Raw genomic sequence first — 23,258 nt, forward strand, 5'->3', positions numbered from 1 at the left:
AAGTTACAATAAATTATTTTAATCATGATACCATATAAAAATATTATGTTTATAAAATATATTTAATTAATATAAATTTAGTAGATTTAAAGATATACATTATTAAAAATTATCTTGGTAACAAATTTTATTTAGCTGCAAAACGAATGACACTACTAGTTCGAGATGTATTTTTAGAATTTTTTGTTTCTTTACTATTTTGAAAACTTCCAGATACTGAAACAGAAGACTTTGAATTTTTATTTCCCATTTTTGTTTTATTTTTGCTTTTCATGTCTTTTGAACTTTCACTAGTAGATACACTTTCTGATAAACTATTTGATGAACTACTTAATGAAGAAACAGTATTATTGAAATTTACTTTACTACACATTTTTTTAATTTTTTTTCTTCGTCTTCTGCGTTTTTTTAGGAGAACAACAGCAACAACTACAGCTACTCCAATCAATCCAACAGCAATAACAGCTGCAATAATTACATAAATACCTCCATTCATACCCATTCCAAATATTCTACTTGAAAAATTACTATCTGTTTTGTAGTCAAAAATTTTTGTAATTTTAAATGTCATATTAAAATTTGTTTTATATATACAAATCAATTTGTTTTGTCTTTCAATTTCTCCTTTGTAAACAACTCCATTTTTATTGTTAGTATATTTGAAATTTTCATTTTTTTGAAGATTAGAAATTGATACAGTATTAATAACTTTAATATTATCAAATGATATACTTTCTAACAAACCAAATTGTTGTTTATTTACTACACATTCACCTTTACCTTGAAGTTCATCTTTATAAGGTGTTGAAACTTCTTCAACTGCTCCATTATCTTCTTTTGGTAATATCATAAACATTCCAAATTCATTATCAACATTACTTGGGGCATCAAATTTGTTACTACTATCAATTGAACGACATTGATAAAGACCAAACTTGTCAAAAGAATTAAATTTAATAGATTTACTTAATGAAAACAAAATTGGAGCATTTTTAGGTATTGATACTTTTGTACCATCATAATCTAATTTAACAAAACCACATTTATATTTAGTAGAATAATAGTTTTTTAATTTATCTTTTAATTCCTCATTCAATGTTTCTCCATTTTTTCTATGAAAAATTGTATTAATACTACACTCAAGATTTTTAGTATTTTGTAAATTATTATTTGTCTCCTCATAAATATCAATTTCTAATGTTTTGATATTTTTTATCGTATTATTTAAATTTAATTTTTTTTCTTTAAATTTATTATTCATTAAAGTAACTTGAAACTTTAAATCTAAATCTTTTGGTTTAACTAAATATGAACAAAAAGGTTTATCAGGAATATTTTCAGAATCGGTGTTGTGTGAAGGATAAATTAAATATACACCTGATTTAATAACTGTATCAAATGATTTTAAATGTTGAACATAAGGAATCATTTTATGTGATTCTTTTAGTGGAACATACAAAAATTTATTTAAATGATGTTCAACCAAAGTAGTTCCTCCTTCTATAAGACTACAATCAAGGCTTCTTATTTGTTCAATTTCAATAACACGTGGCACTACACTAACATCTATTCTTAAGTTGTAGCCAATTGTTAATATTTTTTTTGAATTAAAAAAAATGCTACCACACTCCATTATATTTTTTTTAGAATTTGTTTTTATAGCAGGATAGATTGAAAAAGTACTATGTAACATTTCATCATTATAAATCACAAATGATTCATGTTGCTTATATTCTAAAAATTTATTTTTTGAAATCCAATTACCAAATTGAGGACATTTTACAAGAGGATTTTTGTATTCTACAATATTTAAAGTTGATACTGGAAAAAAAATATCATCATGTGTAAATAACATAAAAATTCCATTTAAAGAGTTATCTTCAATACCATCAATTTTTTCTATTTTTTTTTGACTAATTAAAATAAGCCCATTATGACATACTTTGATACTACATTCAATTTCCATAGATTTTAAATTTAATGACTTATGTACAATATTTTCTGATTCAAATATTGTTATAAAAGTTTCAGTATTCTTTGGAGCATTAGAACTTGAATTTTGTGAAGATATTGTATTAAAGTTTCCTTTAACACCATTCAAACCATTAAAATGTTTCATATTCAATCGAACTACTTTGATATTTTCTAATTTCTTTTTTCCATATATGAAAGGCCCTTTAATTGTTTCACTTATCATTTTAAGAGTAATAGATTTTGTTACACTTTCATTTTTAAGAGCTTTAAATGTTATCTTAAGATTCTCAATATTAATTCCTTTTGTTAAAAGGAAAAAATAAAGTAAGATAAATAAGATGTTCCAACGTAATAACATAACAAAAAATACAAATCTACATTCCTACATGTTTATAACATTTAAATAATTGATAAAATTTGCCTAAAAGTCATATGTAAAATAAGATATTCGTGTTAAAGAAATTGGTACTTCTTTGTATCTCTTTAAGAGTCACTCATGTACTGAAATAATAAAAAATAAAATAAATGGATTATTTGAAAAGTTTCTAAAGAATTAATTAAATGTATAGTAATTTAGGCATTTGATAGTTGATAAACAGTAAAAAAAAAGTTTAAGAAAAAATTTTTTATTTTTTTCAAATTTAAAAAAAATTTTTTTTACATTAATAACCAAAATTATCATATAAAAAAATAATATGTAAATTAAGAAAATTGGTAGTAGATTTTTTTTATAAAAATTCATTCCATTTGAAAGGCTATTAAATGACTACGGTGGCATATTCAAATTCCAATAAAAAATTATTTTTTTATCACAATTTTAGAAGTAAAATCAGAAATCTAAAAATTTTCAGCCAATTTTTATAACTCTGAAAATAAATATTCTAGTCCCACATTTGAATAGAAATCGAATGAAACTAGTCCCATCTTCATAGGATAATTATTTGCTGAGATACTGAAAAGTCGGGAACAATGAATATTTTAGAAAAATTTCCGCCTTTGTTCATATCTCGCTTCAAAATCAAGATAAATGCAATCAGATTTTTGCAATTGACTTCAAATGAGTTTTCAAGTGGGGTCTACCTTCAAAATATTTTTATATCTTTAACCACTTTCGAGATATAAAAAAATGGTGACAATGGATTACGCGCGAAAAAGTACCAAGTTTCATATCTCAAGAACGGTTGAATATTTAGAAAAATTTTCAACGTAGGGTATACCTAAAATCACGAATGAAGCACAGCGCATCAAGTTTCATAATTCTGTGACTTCATTAACTTGAGTTATCAATAAATTCTTGAAACTTTTTTTTTAACATATTTCTTATCATATCTTTATTTTTAGAAGTCCTATGAAGATGTGAATAGGCTTAATGAATTCCTCGTAAAAAACTGATTTAGAAACAACTGTTTATTTTAAAATACCTCATTGTATCATGGAAGTTGAAATTTATAAAAAAATATTCCTCAATTTCACCCTCAATTTTGACAGCTTATAACTCATGAAATTTTAATTTTAGAATATTGTTGATTATATTCAAAATTCATCCCATTTCAAGGGCTATCGAATGACTATAGTGGCATATTCAAATTCCAAAAAAAGTTGTCCAGTTTTGGTCACAGTTTTAGAGGTAAAATTAGAAATCTAGAAAATTTTTAGCCAATTTTTATATCTCTGAAAAAAATGATGTTCTAGCTATGAAAATTATTAATCTAGACCAAAATTCGAATAGAAATCGAATGAAACTAGTCCCATCTTCATAGGATAAGTATTTCTTGAGATACTGAAAAGTCGGGAACAATGAATATTTTAGAAAAATTTCCGCTTTTCGTCATATCTCGCTTCATAATAAAGATAAATGAAATCAGATTTCTGCAATCGTCTTCTAATACGTTTTCATATGGGGTCTACGTTCAAAATATTTTTATATCTTTTACCACTTTCGAGATATAAAAAAACGGTGACAATGGATTACGCGCGAAAAAATACCAAGTTTTATATCTCAAGAACCATTGAAAATACAAAAATGTTTTCAACGTAGAGTCTATTTTAAATTATAAAAGAAGTACAGCGCATCAAGTTTCATGGTTCTGTGACTTCATTAACCTGAGTTATCACTAGTTTCTTAAAACAATTTTTTAATCATATTTCTTATCATATCTTCATTTTTATGAGTCCTATGAAGATGTGAATAGGCTTAATGAATTTCTCGTAAAAAAGTAATCTAGAAACAACTGTTTATTTTTAAAATACCTCATTGTATCATGGAAGTTGAAATTTATAAAAAAATATTCCTCAATTTCACCCTCAATTTTGACAGCTTATAACTCATGAAATTTTAATTTTAGAATATTGTTGATTATATTCAAAATTCATCCCATTTCAAGGGCTATCGAATAACTATAGTGGCATATTCAAATTCCAAAAAAAGTTGTTCATTTTTGGTCACAGTTTTAGAGGTAAAATTAGAAATCTAGAAAATTTTCAGCCAATTTTTATATCTCTGAAAAAAATGATGTTCTAGCTATGAAAATTTTTAATCTAGACCAAAATTCGAATAGAAATCGAATGAAACTAGTCCCATCTTCATAGGATAAGTATTTCTTGAGATACTGAAAAGTCGGGAACAATGAATATTTTAGAAAAATTTCCGCCTTTCGTCATATCTCGCTTCATAATAAAGATAAATGAAATCAGATTTCTGCAATCGTCTTCTAATACGTTTTCATATGGGGTCTACCTTCAAAATATTTTTATACCTTTTACCACTTTCGAGATATAAAAAAACGGTGACAATGGATTACGCGCGAAAAAATACCAAGTTTCATATCTCAAGAACCATTGAAAATACAAAAATGTTTTCAACGTAGAGTCTATTTTAAATTATGAAAGAAGTACAGCGCATCAAATTTCATGGGCCTGTGACTTCATTAACTTGAGTTATCACTAAATTCTTGAAACTTTTTTTTTAACATATTTTTTATCATATCTTTATTTTTAGAAGTCCTATAAAGATGTGAATAGGCTTAATGAATTCCTCGTAAAAAACTGATCTAGAAACAACTGTTTATTTTTAAAATATCTCATTGTATCATGGAAGTTGAAATTTACAAAAAAATATTCCCCAATTTCGCCCCTCAACTTTGAATCCTTATAACTCTTGAAGTTTTAATTTTAGTATATTGTTGATTATATTCAAAATTCATCTCGTTTCAAGGGCTATCGAATGACTATAGTTGCATAATCAAATTCTAAAAAAAAAATTTTTTTTTTATTTTTATTAAAAAAAATTTTTTAATTACTAATTTTTCATTATTTATTTGTTGTTTTAGTATAAAAATTTTTTATTAAATTAACATTGTTATTTTAAAAAAGAAATTCTACATATGTATAATATTTAAATATTCAAAAAATATTTCAAGTACGCCAATGACACTAAAGTTAGGCCCTTTTTTTAATTATGATAAATACTAATCTCCTTGTATACAAATATTAAAATCGTACAATAAAACTGTTTGAAACACACAAGTTCTTTGAACGCTTTTTCACTCTCGAAAAGTTATCAAATATCACCATATTTTCTTCTTCTAGTATAATTGATAAAATGTATTTTTTCTTTGAATCTTTAGTTTATTGTCCCTTAAAATTACCCTGAAATCCCATCAAAATCCGCTTGTTAATAGCTAAATTTATAAAAAAGTTATTACTGTTTTTTAAATAAATTTATTTTAGAATCCAAATTTTTAATCAAACATTCTATTTGAAAATAAATTATGGTCATTGAATACTTTTCTAATTTAAATTAAATGTTAAATATTTAATTTAAGAAATTTATAAAAAATATTTCTGACTAATAGTGGTAACTTATATCTATTTATATTTATTATTTATTTATTAAGGAATACCCATAATATGTGGCAAGAATAAAATGATAGGAAAAATATTTAAAATACTGATTAATATACAATAAAAATTATTTTCCAATGATTTCTGAATGTCTTTAAAGATCCTGATATGTTATACCATTTTTTTCAACAACACTTCTTTCTGAACGGATTCCTTGTTGAACATTATTCATACCAAGAGAATTGGTAGGTAATGGAATAATATCACGTTCAATCTCTAAAGTGTTAATTCCATATCCAGTATTATAAGTATTTCCTTGATATGAAGCTCCAGTAGAATTATAATAAGGTAAATCTTGTCCAGATACTCTTGATCCATGACGTTGTGGTGGTTTTGAAAGTACAAAACTATCATTATTATTACTCATCATGTGTCTATCAGTTAAGAGACTATCATCCATATTATAAGAAGAAGTGAAATCTGATATCGAATTAGATATTCCTTGAGTGTTATTATGTAATGAAGGAATAGAAAAATCATTATTAACTACATGAGAATTAACAGGAACGTTACTCTCACCAATTTCATTTACACTGTTATTATACATTGATAAATTCTCAATAACATCTAATTGTTTTCGCCTATTTACTCTAGCAATTTCAGCCTCCAAAATACTAATTCTCCGAACCAAACTATTAATTTTTGTATCCTTTATTTGAATAGTTGTTTTAAAATTTTTTTCCATTTTTTCGGCATTTGCAATATTTGCCTTATTTTCTTCTATTAAATGTTCAATAGTAGAACACATTTCATCAAGAACCTTGTTAGCTTCAAAAAGAGTTTGACCATTTAAAATTTTTGTTCCATGTTTATTTATAATTTGAGATATCTTATTTTTTAAAGCATAATTTGAAATACCATTTTGTGTTGCATTAATTACTGAGAAATTAGAATTTGTAACTGTAATAATATGACGATTATTAGGTGTCGTTGATAAATTTTGTTTCATATCTGGTGTTATATTGAAAGTCTTATTTTGTCCAGAATCAAATGCCATCTCACTGGTAATATCTCTATTTTTTGATGGAGGTTTAACAACAAGGACACTTGGAATTTTAGAAGTTTTAGAAGCGACACCACGACCTTTTCTTTTTATTGGTATAGAAAGTTTATCATCAACAGTTTTAAGTGAATTAACAGGACTAAAGTTATCACATGAACTAGATAATTTTTCTTGAATATTATGTTTCATTTCATCATTATTATTTGATGCAGAATTTTCTTTAATAGTATCAGTATCAAAAACACCAACCGATTCATCAATTTTTTTTTGTCTACCTTTAGTTTTTGTAGACCTACGTCGAGCAGTTTTTGTAACAGAAGTATTGGTTTGCTTTTGTTCAATTTCTTTTTTTATTTCTTTATCTAAATAAATTATTAGTATAAAAATATACATAATATGACTAAGATATTATACTATCATTCAGAGAGAAGATTAGACAAAAGTCATTGGAGTGAAGAATCAACAAACCTTAGTTGAAATTCTTTTTGTTACCACTCCTTATTGTAGTCAGTTATACATCATGGATAGAAATATCGTAGTCCAATAAAAATAATAAAACATACCATCAACTTTGTTTCTCTTACGTAATGTTTCATTTATTGAATCATCAGCAGGTAAATTATCATCATCATGTATAATATTCTTCCATGTATTTTCTGATTTAAGTGCTGCTGATCTCTTAGCCCTTTTAGAAGGAGGTAACATATCTTCTTTTCCCTCAATTACAGATGATTCATTTTTTTGTTGATCCTCTTCCATTATATAATCTGTATAAAATTAAAAAATAAATAAATAATAAATTTAAATAATAAACAAAATAAATAAAGGCACAAAAACCAAAGTATACGTATATGTAATTTTAAATACAAACACAAAAGTATTATTTTAAACTTAAATATTAAACAGAAAAAAAAAAACACATACAATAAATTTTTTTTGTAAATTTCACAATAAAGGAACTTGAGCAACCTTCCTCAATTCCGTATTTCCAGTTTCTTTGTTAATTACTTCATATGTATTTAATGGTTTCATTTCTTTACCATCTCTTCCAATTGCTTCTAACACACCACATGTATCTTCCATCATACTAAGTATATATGGACTATTATTACTTCCAATATTAGCTAATTGCAATATTTGAGCAATTATTATATCACCTGGTTGAATACAACTAGGTAAAGATTCTAATTTAGAATCACGTTTTCCTAAATGTTCCTTTCTAATTATTCCCATTAAAGGAGCTTTTAATACTAAATTATTAACACAAAGAATATGTACACGAGCAAAAGTTTGAGATATATATGTTACTTTTCCAGTAATCATATCACCTATTTTAGGATCTTCTGCAAGTGATGCCATTTCTGGCGGGAGATTTGGCTCTTTAACTGAATAAACATACTCTGATTTACCGGGATTCTATAATTAGAAAAAAATGAATATATAAAAAGTACATAATCAACATACTGTCTTATCTTCAACAATATCTGTATAAACATTCCCCATTATAGAACTTCTAATAAAACCATTCGAAAAATATGTACCAGCACCAGCTTTATAATTTGGTTCAGATTCAACAATTATTTCTCCTACCATAACAAACCGATCAATTTTTGAATTTTCTGTCATATTGAATATTAAAGTACAAAAATTATACTACAAGTAACTATAAAAATACAGTAATAAGTAAATTATTTTTTTTGAGATAATAAAACATTCTATAAACTTTTCCCTACATATAAGAAAAAATAATAAAATTATCAAAATGACTTCAAATGTCAATTCGCAAAACATTTAAAAAACATCTATCATAAAACTTCTTATAACAAAATAATAAATTTATATCATTGCTATTGATATACACATTTACTTGCATGTTTTTTTTTATTTAGTTATCGATAGTTAACAGTAGAACAGCTACATTAAATCTATCAACATTACAATTAACATTGATGAAAATTGATATAAATGATATCAAATAAGTTTTAACACAAAGTTAAGGAACTATTTATAAAAGTTATACACTTAAAAAAAATGATAAACGCTGTCACACATTATTTTTGGTCAAAATTTAATGATATAAATATAGTTGATTGCAAAATAGAAAAACTACTGACACCTTCTACATAAATAAAAATATTTTTTAGATCATTTCAATCATAGTATTAGAATCATAAAAAAATAAAACTATATAAAGCTTGAGAATTACATTTTTATTAATAAATAATCTATATTCCTCATCAAAAAATAATATTAAAATATCTCAACAATAAACTAAAAATCAAAGTTATTAAAGTTTTAAATTATTTTCACATAACGAGGTTTTATTTTTAATAAATTCAAATGAAATATTTTAAACAAAGCAAGTATCCCAGAAAATTAAAATCACATCACATTATAAGCCATTAAATTTTAAATTTAAATTAAACTACAATATTTTTTGACTCACTTAAAAAATCTATTTTAGAAATTAAAAAACAAAATATTTTACCTTGATCAAAAATCACTGTGATGTTAGCATATTTCTATAAAACTATTATTATTCAACTGTTATAAAATAAAAAAAATTAACTTCTACACAACAATATTAACTAATGTATTAATAAAAAAAGAAGATTAATTTTATATACACAAACATAGTACATTTAAAAAAGAATTAATAACTGTTTAATACATTTTTACCTGCAAATAAATAAAAAAAAAAGAAAGATAAATACTATACATTTGAAAAATGAGACTGCCTTTTAAAAAATAAATAATAAAAGTACAAAGTATAAAAAAATAATTAAGAAGTTCCAAGTTCATAAAAAAGGGCAACAAAAATAAATTAATCTAAAATCTTCCAACAGATAAGGAAAAATTTTGAATTTAACAAGACAAAGAAAAAAAGTATCTTTCTAGTTGTAATTACATATTCGAAAAATAAATTCCGCTTGGAAAAACGTTTCTTTATATGAACTTCTCTCCACAATCTGTTAGTAGTCATAGAAGCATTCATCTTTCAAAGAGACTTTTTTTTGTTTTAAAAATTGCCTAAAAACATTTTTTATTATAAATAAATGATCATTTAAGACTGTACTTTTGTAATAATCAATTAATGTTAATGAAAAATTTATATAAATTTTATTATTCTAACAAATGTCATCTACGGTTAAGTTTACGACGCTAAACGACGATCCTTATGGATCATACCAAGCATATATTCTGGAGGCAAGTTTTTTTTTTTTTTCTTCTAAAGTAATATATTTAATTAAAAAATTATTAATTTTTTTTTTAGATTCCTCCATACACATTTCTTCTTGATTGCGGATGGGATTCAAAATTTAATATGACATATTTTAATTCAATAGCAGCATATGCTGATAAAATTTCAGCTATATTATTATCATATCCTTCAATATCACATATTGGTGCATTACCTTATCTTTATTCTAAATGTAATATAAGTAATGTTCCTATATATTGTACCTTTCCATCTGTTAAATTAGGAATATTAACTTTATATGATTGGGTAGCATCTTTAAAACAAAATTCAGAATTTAATTTATTTGATCTTGAGGATATTGATAGAGTAATGGAAAAAGTTCAAAAAATCAAGTACAGTCAATTAATAACAATAAATACTTTGAAAGGAGTTAATTGTGAACAATTTCAGATATCAAAAAATGATAATACTGCCTATGGAGATATTGAAATTCCATTAGAAAAACAAGTTACTATACAAGCACTGTGTTCAGGACATATGTTAGGAGGAAGTTATTGGAAAATTAGCCGTATGAGTGATGAAGATATTATTTATGCTGTTGATTTTAATAATAAAAAAGAGAGACATTTAAACGGGGCTAATTTTAATGCATTTATTAATACAAACGTTTCTAATATTTCATCTTCTAATTTGTCCTCAGCTACAAATATAGGAACGAAACCATTATTATTTATAACATCAGGAGTTAATGCAGGTTATGTACCTGAAAAACGGAGGACAAGAGATGAAAAATTTTTATCTAGTTCTTATGAAACTTTACGTAATGGTGGAGATGTATTAGTTTGTGTTGATACAGGAGGTAGAATGCTTGAATTAGTAAATCTTCTTAATTCTGCATGGTGTGGTAGTAATTTATCAATAAATAATAATGCTAATCAAGATGACGGTAGAGATACAAATATTACCAATCAATATAGATTTAATTTTGAACCTTATGCCTTAGTACTTTTAAGTAATGTTGGTAATAGTGTTCTTCAAACTGCTGTCATGAATGTAGAATGGATGAATGATAGGTTTACTGTTGATCATACTTCTAGTAGTATTCTTGGTAACGGTACCATTGAAGGGACTAATGGGGCTTCTTTACCTACAGTCTCAGCTTTTTCATATGACAATTTTAATATTTGTAATAGTCTTGAGGCATTAGATTCTATTCCACAAAATAAACTTATCCTTGTACCCTCTTTTGATATGGAAATAGGTTTTTCAAGGAATCTTTTTTATAGTTTTGTTGAGGATCCTAAAAATCTTGTTATTTTAACTAATAGGTCTGGTGATAGAAATAGTTTAGCCGGAAAGTTATTCCGTATTGTTGAAGGTAGAAATAAAGAAGAAAGAGGAATAGGGCGAAGTGAAGAAAGTATTGATCTTGATGTTAAATTAAGAGTTTTACTTGAAGGAAAAGAATTAGAAGCTTATAATCAAAGAAAATTAGATGCTGAAGCAGAAGAGGCAAGGAAAAAACAAGAAGAAATTCGCCGTAAACAACAATTACGTGAGGATGAAGAACAAGAGGAGGAAAGAAATGTCCTTCGTATGGGAAAAACAGAGGCATGTGGAGATGATGAAATAGAAAATTCAGAAGATTTCTTGTCTGTTGATAATATTTTTAAACAAAATTTACCAAAAAGTATTAAAATGGAATTGGTAGATGAAGAAATGAATGGTACAATTGATGATAAGTCAAAAGAAACCATAAATAAAACATTAGATTATTCTTCTTTAGAAATGGAAGTTGATGTAACAAAGGTAGAGGATGTAGATGATGATGATGATTATTCATCTTTAATTTTTCCGTTAGGTGAACGTAACTCTGAACATGAAATGATGTCTTATTTACCATTAAAAAGTTATGATCAACCATGGGATGACTATGGTGAAATTATTAATGCGGAAGAAATTATTACACTTGATCCTTATAGAAAAGCATTTGCCTCAAAAGAAGGTGCCTTGGAGAATGATGATGATGATGAGAATGATACTCATAGTGTGGACGATGAAATGAATGATGAATTAGGGGGCAGTAATAAAAAACAACGTTTAGCAGGAATGAAATTGACAAAAGAAAGTCTATTTCCATGGACAGCTGCACCAACAAAATGTATTTCATGTAATCAAACTTTTCAATTAAACTGCCAGTTAACATTTATAGACTTTGAGGGAAGAGTTGATGGTGATAGTTTAGAAAAAATTATATCCCAAATGTCTCCGAAAAATTTAATCATTGTCAATGGATATGATCAAGCTGTTCACAAATTAATGACAACTTGTAGAGAGACAATAAAAATTGAAGGCCTTGTTGACAATGTTAAAGTTGGTAAAAGTGTAGAAATTGTTGGTGATAGTAAAGGAAAAGTAGTAAGAATGAGTAAAGATCTCATTTCTAGGACAAATATGATTAGAATCATGAATGGACAGGAGTGGTCTTGGATAGAAGGTATACTTGAAAGCAAATCCGGTAAAGACGATGAATATATTACAAATGATATTAATAATTTAATTAACGAAAAAGAAAATATTGAAAAAGATATAGAAATGGAAGAATGCATAGAAGAAGAAAAAAGTTCTCCAATAATAGATACTGAATCTCAACTAATATTAAAACCTTGTACTGTTACAAATTCAAAACCTCATCCAGTGTTATATTTAAATTCTCCTAAATTAATTGATATTAAAGCTCGTTTCACAGCTGAAGGTTACAATGCAGTCCTCTATTTAAATATTCTTCATATAAATGGTATTGCAACAATTCAAAAAGACGATACAGGAAGTGTGAAAATTGAAGGAAAGTATTGTATGGAATATTTTAAAATTCGTGATCTACTTTATAATATGTTCGCTATTATATAATTTTGTTTTTGTATACTTTTTTTTTTGTTATATGTATCTGTATATTTAAAATAAAACTTTAGAAGAACAACCGTATAATCTTTTATCATAAGTATAATTCTTTAATATTATTCAAATTTTGAAAATCGATCAACTGATATTCATTGATGCATATGTATATATATAAATGGAACATAATATATATTCAAATCAAAGGTTTAAAATAGTTTCTAAATAGAAAAAATATTTAAAGCTCAACTGGTAATAAAACAAACAATGATTTTTTTATTTGAACTAAACTTTTATTGAAATCTAAATCCTACTTAAATTTTAGCTTTGTATCCATAATCTTTATCTGTTGTCTTCCAATTTACATTTTCTCTGTTTGTTAAATATGGAGCAGGATAATCCTATAGAAAAATAGTAAAAATTAAATATGTAAAATACTTACTGTTGGGACCCTCCATTCAAGTGCTATAGTATCAGAAGGGCGTACAACATCATAATAACCTCTATAGTATGGTTTTTCATCTCTTCCATCAAAATATTGTTTCAATCTATATCCACCCATTAAAAGAGAAGCAACTCCAAGTGTGGAATATGCAACCATTTGTTCAGGATACTTCTTCCATAAACGACTTGGAAGAGTCGTTAAAAGTGTGAAGATACGTTGGCTTCTACTTATTCGAGCCATCCTGTAATTAATAAATAATATTTAGTATTTTTTTTCAAAAGCTTTATTTTTTAAAACTTTACAAACCTTTTGGAACGAAATACAAATTATGTTTATAAACATTCGTTATAAGATCATTGAGGTTAGCATTTAATTATAATACATATTTTTATCAAAGAAATTATTTACTTTAATAAATATAAAAATTGGCAGAAAAAAAAAAGTATTGAAATTTTAGTTAAAAATAACATTTTTTTTACCAGTAAATAAAAACATATTTAATCAAATAATATAAATGCTAGAATATATTTATATTAAATTATCTAGATATTTCTCATATTTTGTTTCTTTTTTATAAATATGAAATTCAATTGAATAAATATTAATGTACAATAATCAAGATTTTTTTTTATTCTCTAAAGTTAATCCTATTTTAAATAAACTACAATAAATATTAATTCATAATGTTGTTTATGATTTACAAAAGTCTTCCTCAAGTATATTCATTGTTTCCATAGTTTTATATCTATTTAGTCAATTCATGATATAAGTTTTACTACTAATGTTGCAAAATTTTTGCTAATATTATTTAATTTTATTATTTAATTTTTCATGTGTATATAAAAAAAATATTTAAAATTTTAAATGATAATTATTGAAATTCTTTAATCTATTTCTTATAAACAAAATTTTTCCACATTCAAATTTTTTTTTTGTTATTAATGCAATTGTAAATAAATATAAGTAAAGTTAGTAAGAGTTATATCATTTTTTTTATATCAATTAATACTCTTACACAAAAATTTTAGTTTATCCTATAGAAAAAAAAGGTAAATAGTCTTGATGACTTGACATATTGACGCTTAAAATTAAAACTGGTGGTTAAGTAATCGTAAAAATTATTTTGATAATGAAAAATCATACAATCTAAAGGTGAGATAAATGAATAGAAAGTATTAGTTATACTTTGTAAACTAAAGTCTTGAACACTAGTATGATAAATTTTTAAAATATATAGATAAATATATTTCCCATTTAAAAAATATTTTTTGATGTACATATAGTTTTATCCTTCTGTTACACATGATTAAAAAATGTACTTTTAATCAAACAAAATGTAATCTTTATTTTTATTATATCTCATATAAAATGCTCTTTTATGTGTTAAATTATATTTATTTTTTAGTTGTTATCTAAAAATTTATCTTTATATTTGGTTGTCTATTATCAAATCATATTGATTCAGGACAGTTATACATTGTCTTTAAGAACATAGTATTTAAAATGCTTAATATGGATGAAGAGTATATACCAGCTATATTGGTTATTATATCAATTGGTTTGTCAATAATAGTTGTTTCATTTTATCATTGTTACCGACTGAAAACTGATGAACCATTAGTAATTGCTGGTGAAAATTCTCAAGAGATACAATTAATATAATTAGAAACATATTATGTGGATTAATAATAATGTATATAATGTTCACAAACAAAAAAAAAATGATAAGAATAATTTTATTCATATGATATAAATTAAAATATACAATTAATTAAAATAAAAATTATATTTTAAGGCAATATGTACGAAGGTATATAAGTATTACAGAAAGATTATATGATGTTGAAATTTTATAAATATCCAGAACTCCACCTTAAAAGATTTGTCCTCTTCATACGATTTATTTTTTTTGCACTGGGACCTTTTGAACTTTTTGATTCATCATTTTTTTTACGTATAATTATATTTAGAATTGGTGTTGATGGATCAGGTGCTACAGCATAATATGGGTGGCAAGATTCTGGTAATTCAAATTCTCTACCATCTGGTAATAATTGAATTAAAGTATAATCTAATCTATCTGATGTTGATATAAGATGTTTTTCTAAGGCACGATCTAATAATTCACCCATACGATCATTATTTAATATTTTAATACATTTATAATTAGCACCAGCACCATCTTCTTGTAATGAGTCATCAAGACCAACTCTAGCTAAGTAAAATAATTGCTCACTATTAATAGTTGATATATTAGGTTTTTGTATCATATTTGCAGGTGAGCCTAATGATGATGATGTTGAAGATTGATGAGAATGAGATGAGGCAGTTGAAGATGATGATAAATGGCTACCATAATGTTTTTGTCCTTTTTTTAAATTAACACCATCACTTGTAGTTGTTCCATATATACAATTTGGACTTTTACATCCTTCATTCATTATTTCTAATAATATTTGTTTTCTTGGTGTTGATCCTTGTAAACCACTAGGATTAAATTCACTTCCTCTATATGAGATACTACTTGATGGTGTTGATGGTGCTGTTAAACTATTAAAATTATAACTCATTGGTTGTAAATGATTTGATATTTTATTTAAACCATTTTTTGGTGTACCATTACTTATACAACTACAACTACTATTATTTAAATCAATTGTAGTTGTATCTGGTGAGATAGTCCAATTAATATCTTCTGTATTTATACCCGAATCATTAGAATGTTGGCCCATTAAACCTCGTATATTAATATCATTACCAAAATTATTTTTATAAAAATTTGTATTATTAATAAATGATGTTGGTAAAGCAGTTGCAATTGAATGTCTTGGAATATTTCTTCTATTATTTTTCATATCAGGTGTCTGTGATGAACCTTTTTCAATTTCTAAACTTCTCTCAAAACATTCATTTTCAGGCATTGCTGGTAAATAATAAAACCAGGCACAAAAACCTCTATCTAATGGAACATTATAATTTTTGGCTGCTGATTGATATAATTTAACTTTTGCTAAAATTTCAAATTCTTTACGTTTTTTTTCAAAATTTATCAAACCATCTTCTGTTATATCAGACATTTTATTATCTAACATAGTTAATCTTGTTAATACATTACCTAAATATGGAACCATACCACTAAATTCTTGTAAATTAACATCACTTTTTGTTCTCCTGGCAATTGCAATAATACTGTTTTTCTTACCATTAGTTGGAGGTTTTTTAGAATTTTCATCATCTTGTGAATAATTTCTATCAATAGTCATTTTGTCAGATGAATCCATATTATGGCATAATTCTTTAAAAAGAGATATATAACTTTTTTGTACAATAGCCCATGTTGATTTTAACCTATGAACAGGTTCTGATTGTAATGATGATAAGACTGCTTTTAAAGATGAATAATTTCGTAAATTTAATAATTCTTTAGCAATATCAATCCATTTTTCTATAATTTTAGCCCTAAAATCATTTCTACATTCAGGTAGTACTATTGATGTCATAACTCTTTGTGAAACAGCATTAAATTGATCAATGGTTGCTCGAACTGTAAAAACAGTTTCTGGTATGGCTTTATTTCTTTTACTCCATGTTGCACCTAAACATTGATATGATAATAATTCTTTAAATAATGCAGCATCCCAAAATGTTAACTGTTCAGCAATCTGTACACAATTTTCTTTACCAACATCAAACATTTTTGCTCTTTCATGAGAATATAAATAATCATTTTGATCATAACCCAAGGCAAATGTATATCTATCAATTGATGGTAACTGAAGCGTTAACCCTCCTTCTGCTACAATTAATCTATATCTTTCTCTTAATTTTTTTGCTTTAGATTTAATATCTGTTAATCTATGACATCTACTAAATTGTATAATATTATGAAGCATTTCAAATTTTCCTTGTACACAATAAAAATCTTCTGGAAATAAATCTATCCAACAACTAAAAATACTTCTTATACAACCTTGTTTAAGAATATCTTGTTGACTACAACAATCATTATTATTTAATTCTTCATACCATGCTATTAATTTTTTGTGAACTATAGAAGATGTTGTAAATGTACGATATGTTGAGAAGAATACATTAAAATGTCTATTATCAATTTGATCATCAGAACCTATTAGAGATTCAATTAATTTGTCAACACTTCCAGCTTTTATTGTTCGTTCTTTAATTGTTTCCCATTGAAGATGATCTGGTGACATATCTGTTTGTAAGTGATAAGAATCCGGATCAGTAGGTCGATAGAGCTAAAATTAAAATGTTAATAAAATAAATAAAATAATTAAAAATGTATTCAATATTAATTTATATATAAATATATATATTTTTTTTACTACTACTTAATTTATATTATAAAAATGAGTCACAAAAATTTTTGACATTTTATATAAAATTATATAATATATATATATTTATTTATATAGTTACAATGAGTTTAAAATGAAACTAAATTACTATTGTTATTTTTTTTATCACACGTTTTATATTAAAAAAAAAATCTAGTATAAATATAATATAAATTAATTATAAAATAATATAATTTTTATTTAAATATATTAAAAATATGTATATATGTTAGTATATTAAAAATTATAAATAACCTTGTCCCAAATCAAAAATATTATTATAATATATGTCAAAACGAGTAGTAAAAAATTAATAATATTTTATCCTCATTAATAATTCTATAAACCCTTTCAATCTATATATCTTCTTCTATACATTTATTTATTTTCTTATCAACTTTTTTTTTCTATTAAAAGCATCAGAAGAAGACATAAAGAATGAAAAAATATAACTAGTTTAGGACAAAATAAAATGATAGTTATATTTGAGGACAGGAAATATATTCAATCTATCTGGTTTAATTAATCAAAAAACAAAAGGAAATACTTGTTGTTTTGGAGAAAAAAAAAATTTTTTTTTTTAAATTATTCAATAATTTTTAGTTGTTGGGTAGGAGAACAAAATAAATAATATAGAATAATCAAGTACAAATGATAATTTTTACTTAGTTATAGAAGAATATTCTTATTTATTATAAAGACACTATAGTTTAGTTAAAAATTTTCTACAATAATCTATAGTATCGGAAAAATGTCATTATTAAAGAAATAATTATATACAACATTTTTATCAATATATAATAAAAATAATAATTTATATACACATATAACGGATAAAAAATGTTTATGTTTGTTGAAAAAAAAAATTATTTTATATAATAATTAATCATAAACTATATCTATTATATATATACAATGTCTAATAATCATAAAAATGTTGATAAATACTATTTTATGCCTAAAAATGTGCAAATAAATATTTTTTTTACTATAAACATTTATATATATATTTTATTTTAAGACATTAAACGACAAAATTAAAATAAGTAAATATTGAAGAAATTAATTTTTTTTTTCCAAAAGAAATTCATTAGGATCTCAGTCAACTTTAGTTAATTAATTTAATAAAAAGTTATAAAAAAAAATAATATCAGAAAAGATACTAACATTCTAAATTATTATTCAATATAATATAACTTTTTTTTTCCCCACAAAACCCCCAAATTAAATAGAATATTTTAATTTAAAAAAAAAGATAAGAAATACACAAAATATATTTTTTTTTCACCAAAAAGATGAAAAACTTTCATTCTATATGGCATGTTAATTATCAAGAAAAAAAAAAAAGATAATGTTGTTAAATTTTTAGTTATATCTACAAATGTTAATTACGTAATAAACTTCATTGTCCTTTTGATTGTTCTGTTTAACTTTAATTATGATGTGTAAAAGAAATTGGTAATTTTATCATGAACCAATGATAGTTAATAATTAAAAACATCATTCTTATAAAACACTTAGAATATAATGTTAAGAAGAGAGGTAGTGTTTATGGAACTTATAAAATATAGTTTATCTTATGAGAGACTTATTTATCAATTTTATATTAAAAATATAGCCCCTTGAGTAGTTTTGCTTTTAATAAAAAAAAAAGAGACAAATTTAGACAATCATCAATTTTCATTTCAAACATCAAACCACAAAAAAATATAAACTTTAAATAATTTTTTTTTTGTAAAGATTCAGATAATATAAAATAAAAAAAAAAAGACAGCCACAAAAGAATTTGATATATATTTTTAGAAAATATTAATATTACAAAAAAAAAAATATATATATTTATATATATATTTTTATGATTAAAAAAAATTACATTTTTTAAAATCATATGGGGATGTGACACTAATACAAGGGATCATTTATCACAAACTAGTCATTTTAAACATACAATAGCCTAATAATTGTTTAATTTATTCAAAACAAATCATTAATCAAAAATAAATTATTAATAATAATAATATAATTTGTCAAAATATTTTAAATAATATAGTAGTAATTGTTTATTTATTTATTTATACTTCAACTTACAGGATGTCCCAGAGTATCATTATTTGAAGGCGGTAGATATCGAACTTTTTTAAGATAAACAGCATAAACCGCATCTTCAGTTTTTTCATCTCCCCAGTACTTAGAAACAGCCATAATTTTAAAAGATTATAGTTTAATTTTAATATATATTAAATATACTTTTTTTTATATAAAATATATATAAATATATATATATATATATCAAAATGTTCCAAAATATTTTTGAAATATACAATATGAAGCTAATGTAAAACGTATAATATATATAGCATTGCTATTATATGTTTTTTTTTCATACAAAATTATCAACTATTGTGAAAATTTTCACTTTATCACTCCTTTTTAATAATCTAAAAAAGATAGTATAAAAGTAAATATATTGTAAATGATATTATGTTAATTTAAAATATTATAAAAATAAAAACGTACATAATAATATATATAAGCTATTTTTCCTATTTTTATATTATAAATACAAAATGTTTTCAACTAGGAAGATTTTCTTTTATATTGTAATATAAAAATTTTTAGAAGTAAGGTATAATATTTAAAGATAAATATTAGTCATATATAAAATTTTTTTTTTCTAATAAATGGTTTCTGACACCTCTTTTTTTTTTAAGCTATTTTTTTTATGATATATTGAAGAGACTAAAAGATATGTTTTTGTTTTTCTTGACAACACACTAATAAAAAAAAATTTTTTTTTTCTTTTTAATGAAAGAATGTAATAATATAATTAAAAAAAAAGCCGCTGTTTGAAAAATGTTGATCTGGAATGTTAATTTGATTAGTATAAATAATTTTTTTATTTAAAATATTAAATATGTGTGAATAAAATAATTATAGTGAAATAGAGAAATCATAAGATATATAAAATATTTAGAAAAGATCATTTTATATATTATATATATATATATCAATAAATTTATATTAAAAGTGTAACATGTATAATTAATAAATTGTATAAATTCTATTTTAAATTATGTACTTTTAACACATTTATATTATATTAAAAGTATCATACAGAATAAATAAGGAATATATATTTATATGGATAGAGGAAGATCAAATAATAACTTTTTTTCTTTTCTTCATTTCTTCAATATATATTAAAAAGCTTTAATATTATATGATGTCTATATGATTGATATAATAGTAATCACCCATGGAATTATATGATAAGAACATATGACAGCAGGAATATAATGATTATATTATAATACAATATATAAAATATTTTGTTGAAATATAAATAATAAATATTTTAATAGTCTGGTAATAAATAAAAAATTTTATAAAATTGATGAGGAAAATATAAATAAATCAACTTTATAAATTAATATAATAATACTTTTAGATAAAATAACAAAACTATATTTTTAAAAGTGAGTCAAAAAATATAAAGAATGCGGTAATGTATATAAAAATCTCCTTTTCCTCAGTCTTGTTTAATAATATATATATATATACTCTCCAAAGGTACTGTTTAACATTTTTGCAATACATATAACAAAAAGTAAATGGACAGGGTAAATAAATTGTAGTTTTCAGCTGGTTTAAGATGTTATTATAAGAGTTGAATAGTTTTTAGGAAGGTAAATGGAGATTATTAAAGTTGTCTGGAACTAGTTAATGTATAGGAAGAATATGACAAAAAAAAAATTAGTCTATCATTTCTTAAGAATAAAGAAATATATATTTTGTTTCTTTAATCTAATATTTTAAAAAAATAAGTAGAAATTTGTTAACAGTAATATAATGCAACATTAAAAGATATAACGTGGAACAATAATATTAATTTAAATTGATTTTAATTTATATAACATATTTTATTTTAATATAAAAGATTATAAGAAAGAATATTTATCATATTTAACAATAATAAATAAAAGTTTTTAGAAAAAAAAAAACATATTTTAAGTAAAATAAAATATATAATAAAGTGTAAATGAACTCCTAGAACATCGTAATAAGAATAAATGCCATTATATATTGTCCTTAAAGTACAATCATTCTAGTACTATAATTAACAATACAACTAAATATCTCACATCACTACTGTTGTCACATTATTATTAATACTAGTTCTATACATTAAATACTAAGATCCAAAAGATTATTGATTGTCATTAAATGTATATTGCCTCTATAAGTAATATCAAAATAATTCGCATGAATATTATTCATAAAATAGTTTAAAACTTTTTTTTTTTCAATATATGTTAAACCTGTTAAATAATAAATTAACTTTTTTTTTTCTTATCTTATAAAATCTTTATATTTTAGTAATAAATAATTTTAACATTAGATATTCATGATCTTATAATATTGAGCTTAACGATTTCATTGAATATAAATATATATTTAAATAATAATATAAAATTAATTAATCAAGACATATTTTTTAATAAATAAATAAATAAATTAAAAAATTATTTTGTTTAAAAAAAATATATATATACATAAAAATAAAATCAGGTATTTCTACAAAAAAAAATATATTTTACTACAATTTAATGTATTTAAACGTAAAAATACTTCCATAAAAATGGCAAAAATTTTAATAAAATAGTTTAAAAATTGTTACCATAAATTGTTATATAAATACCAACTTCTGTAATATTACAATATTTATGTCTAAAAATGTAATATTGAAAAATAGTACAAAATGTCATAAGAAGGTCATGAAAAAAAAAAGAAATTATTTCATTAAAAATTTATATATTGTTAAATGTTTAAGTATTATTTTGAAAGAAAAAAAAATAATAAATAATTGTTATATACAAATATATTTTTAGCATTATTTTAGTAAAAATTATATTTACAATAAATTGTATTATTATTATTATTTCTATTAGCCATTATTATTTGATAATTACAAAAAGAAAATTTTTAGATATTTATAGGTAAATATGTAGTTTTTACAATAACATATCAATTAAAATGTCTACTAAATAGTTTTATGAGCATTAAATGTCTTCATAATAAAATTAATTAAAAGAAAGAAACAAAAATATATATAATTATATTTGAATAGTTAATAAATATTCGTGACTTAAATAATAATTTCAATTTACATTATGTAAACGTAAAGAAATTTAAAGGTTCAATAAGTGGTTAAAAATGTATATAAGTAAGAAATAGTATATAACAATTATTAATGTTTATAAGAGTTCCAATTCAATTTGATGAGTTGGTATGTTTAGATTTTAAATATATTCAATATATCTCATAATTGGAAGTGAAGTTATTAAATAAATATATATCACATTTTAACAATATTCATAGCTGTTGTTATATAATAGTTTAAAATGTTATGAAATTTTATTTTATTTTTTTTTTTTATAAATTGAATAAAATAAAAAAAAGGTTAATTAAATAAAA

General features: G+C 23.2%; 5 protein-coding genes across 5 annotated transcripts; 1 reads left to right on the forward strand and 4 right to left on the reverse strand.

The window, feature by feature from the left end:
- Positions 1–127: 127 nt before the first annotated feature.
- Positions 128–2,332, reverse strand: SRAE_1000070400 (Hypothetical protein; the record flags this gene model as incomplete). The annotated part of the gene is made up of 1 exon (XM_024647568.1): positions 128–2,332. The coding sequence occupies one exon, from the start codon at positions 2,330–2,332 to the stop codon at positions 128–130; it is 2,205 nt and encodes a 734-aa protein (XP_024501633.1).
- A 3,639-nt stretch (positions 2,333–5,971) lies between these two features.
- Positions 5,972–8,506, reverse strand: SRAE_1000070500 (Exosome complex component CSL4; the record flags this gene model as incomplete). Its single annotated transcript, XM_024647569.1, has 5 exons — positions 5,972–7,242; positions 7,444–7,647; positions 7,805–7,849; positions 7,921–8,296; positions 8,345–8,506. 5 exons carry the CDS (start codon positions 8,504–8,506, stop codon positions 5,972–5,974), a joined length of 2,058 nt encoding a protein of 685 aa, XP_024501634.1.
- Positions 8,507–10,015: 1,509 nt separating this feature from the next.
- Positions 10,016–12,992, forward strand: SRAE_1000070600 (Cleavage and polyadenylation specificity factor subunit 2; the record flags this gene model as incomplete). Its single annotated transcript, XM_024647570.1, has 4 exons — positions 10,016–10,087; positions 10,155–10,287; positions 10,366–12,252; positions 12,295–12,992. 4 exons carry the CDS (start codon positions 10,016–10,018, stop codon positions 12,990–12,992), a joined length of 2,790 nt encoding a protein of 929 aa, XP_024501635.1.
- A 302-nt stretch (positions 12,993–13,294) lies between these two features.
- On the reverse strand, positions 13,295–13,665 carry SRAE_1000070700 (Hypothetical protein; the record flags this gene model as incomplete). Its single annotated transcript, XM_024647571.1, has 2 exons — positions 13,295–13,381; positions 13,423–13,665. 2 exons carry the CDS (start codon positions 13,663–13,665, stop codon positions 13,295–13,297), a joined length of 330 nt encoding a protein of 109 aa, XP_024501636.1.
- A 1,610-nt stretch (positions 13,666–15,275) lies between these two features.
- SRAE_1000070800 (Ral guanine nucleotide dissociation stimulator-like ortholog) lies at positions 15,276–19,985 on the reverse strand (the record flags this gene model as incomplete). Its single annotated transcript, XM_024647572.1, has 2 exons — positions 15,276–17,684; positions 19,872–19,985. The coding sequence occupies 2 exons, from the start codon at positions 19,983–19,985 to the stop codon at positions 15,276–15,278; spliced, it is 2,523 nt and encodes an 840-aa protein (XP_024501637.1).
- Positions 19,986–23,258: the final 3,273 nt, after the last annotated feature.

This window comes from Strongyloides ratti, assembly GCF_001040885.1.
Source record: "Strongyloides ratti genome assembly S_ratti_ED321, chromosome : 1".
NCBI classification, from domain to species: Eukaryota; Metazoa; Nematoda; class Chromadorea; order Rhabditida; family Strongyloididae; genus Strongyloides; species Strongyloides ratti.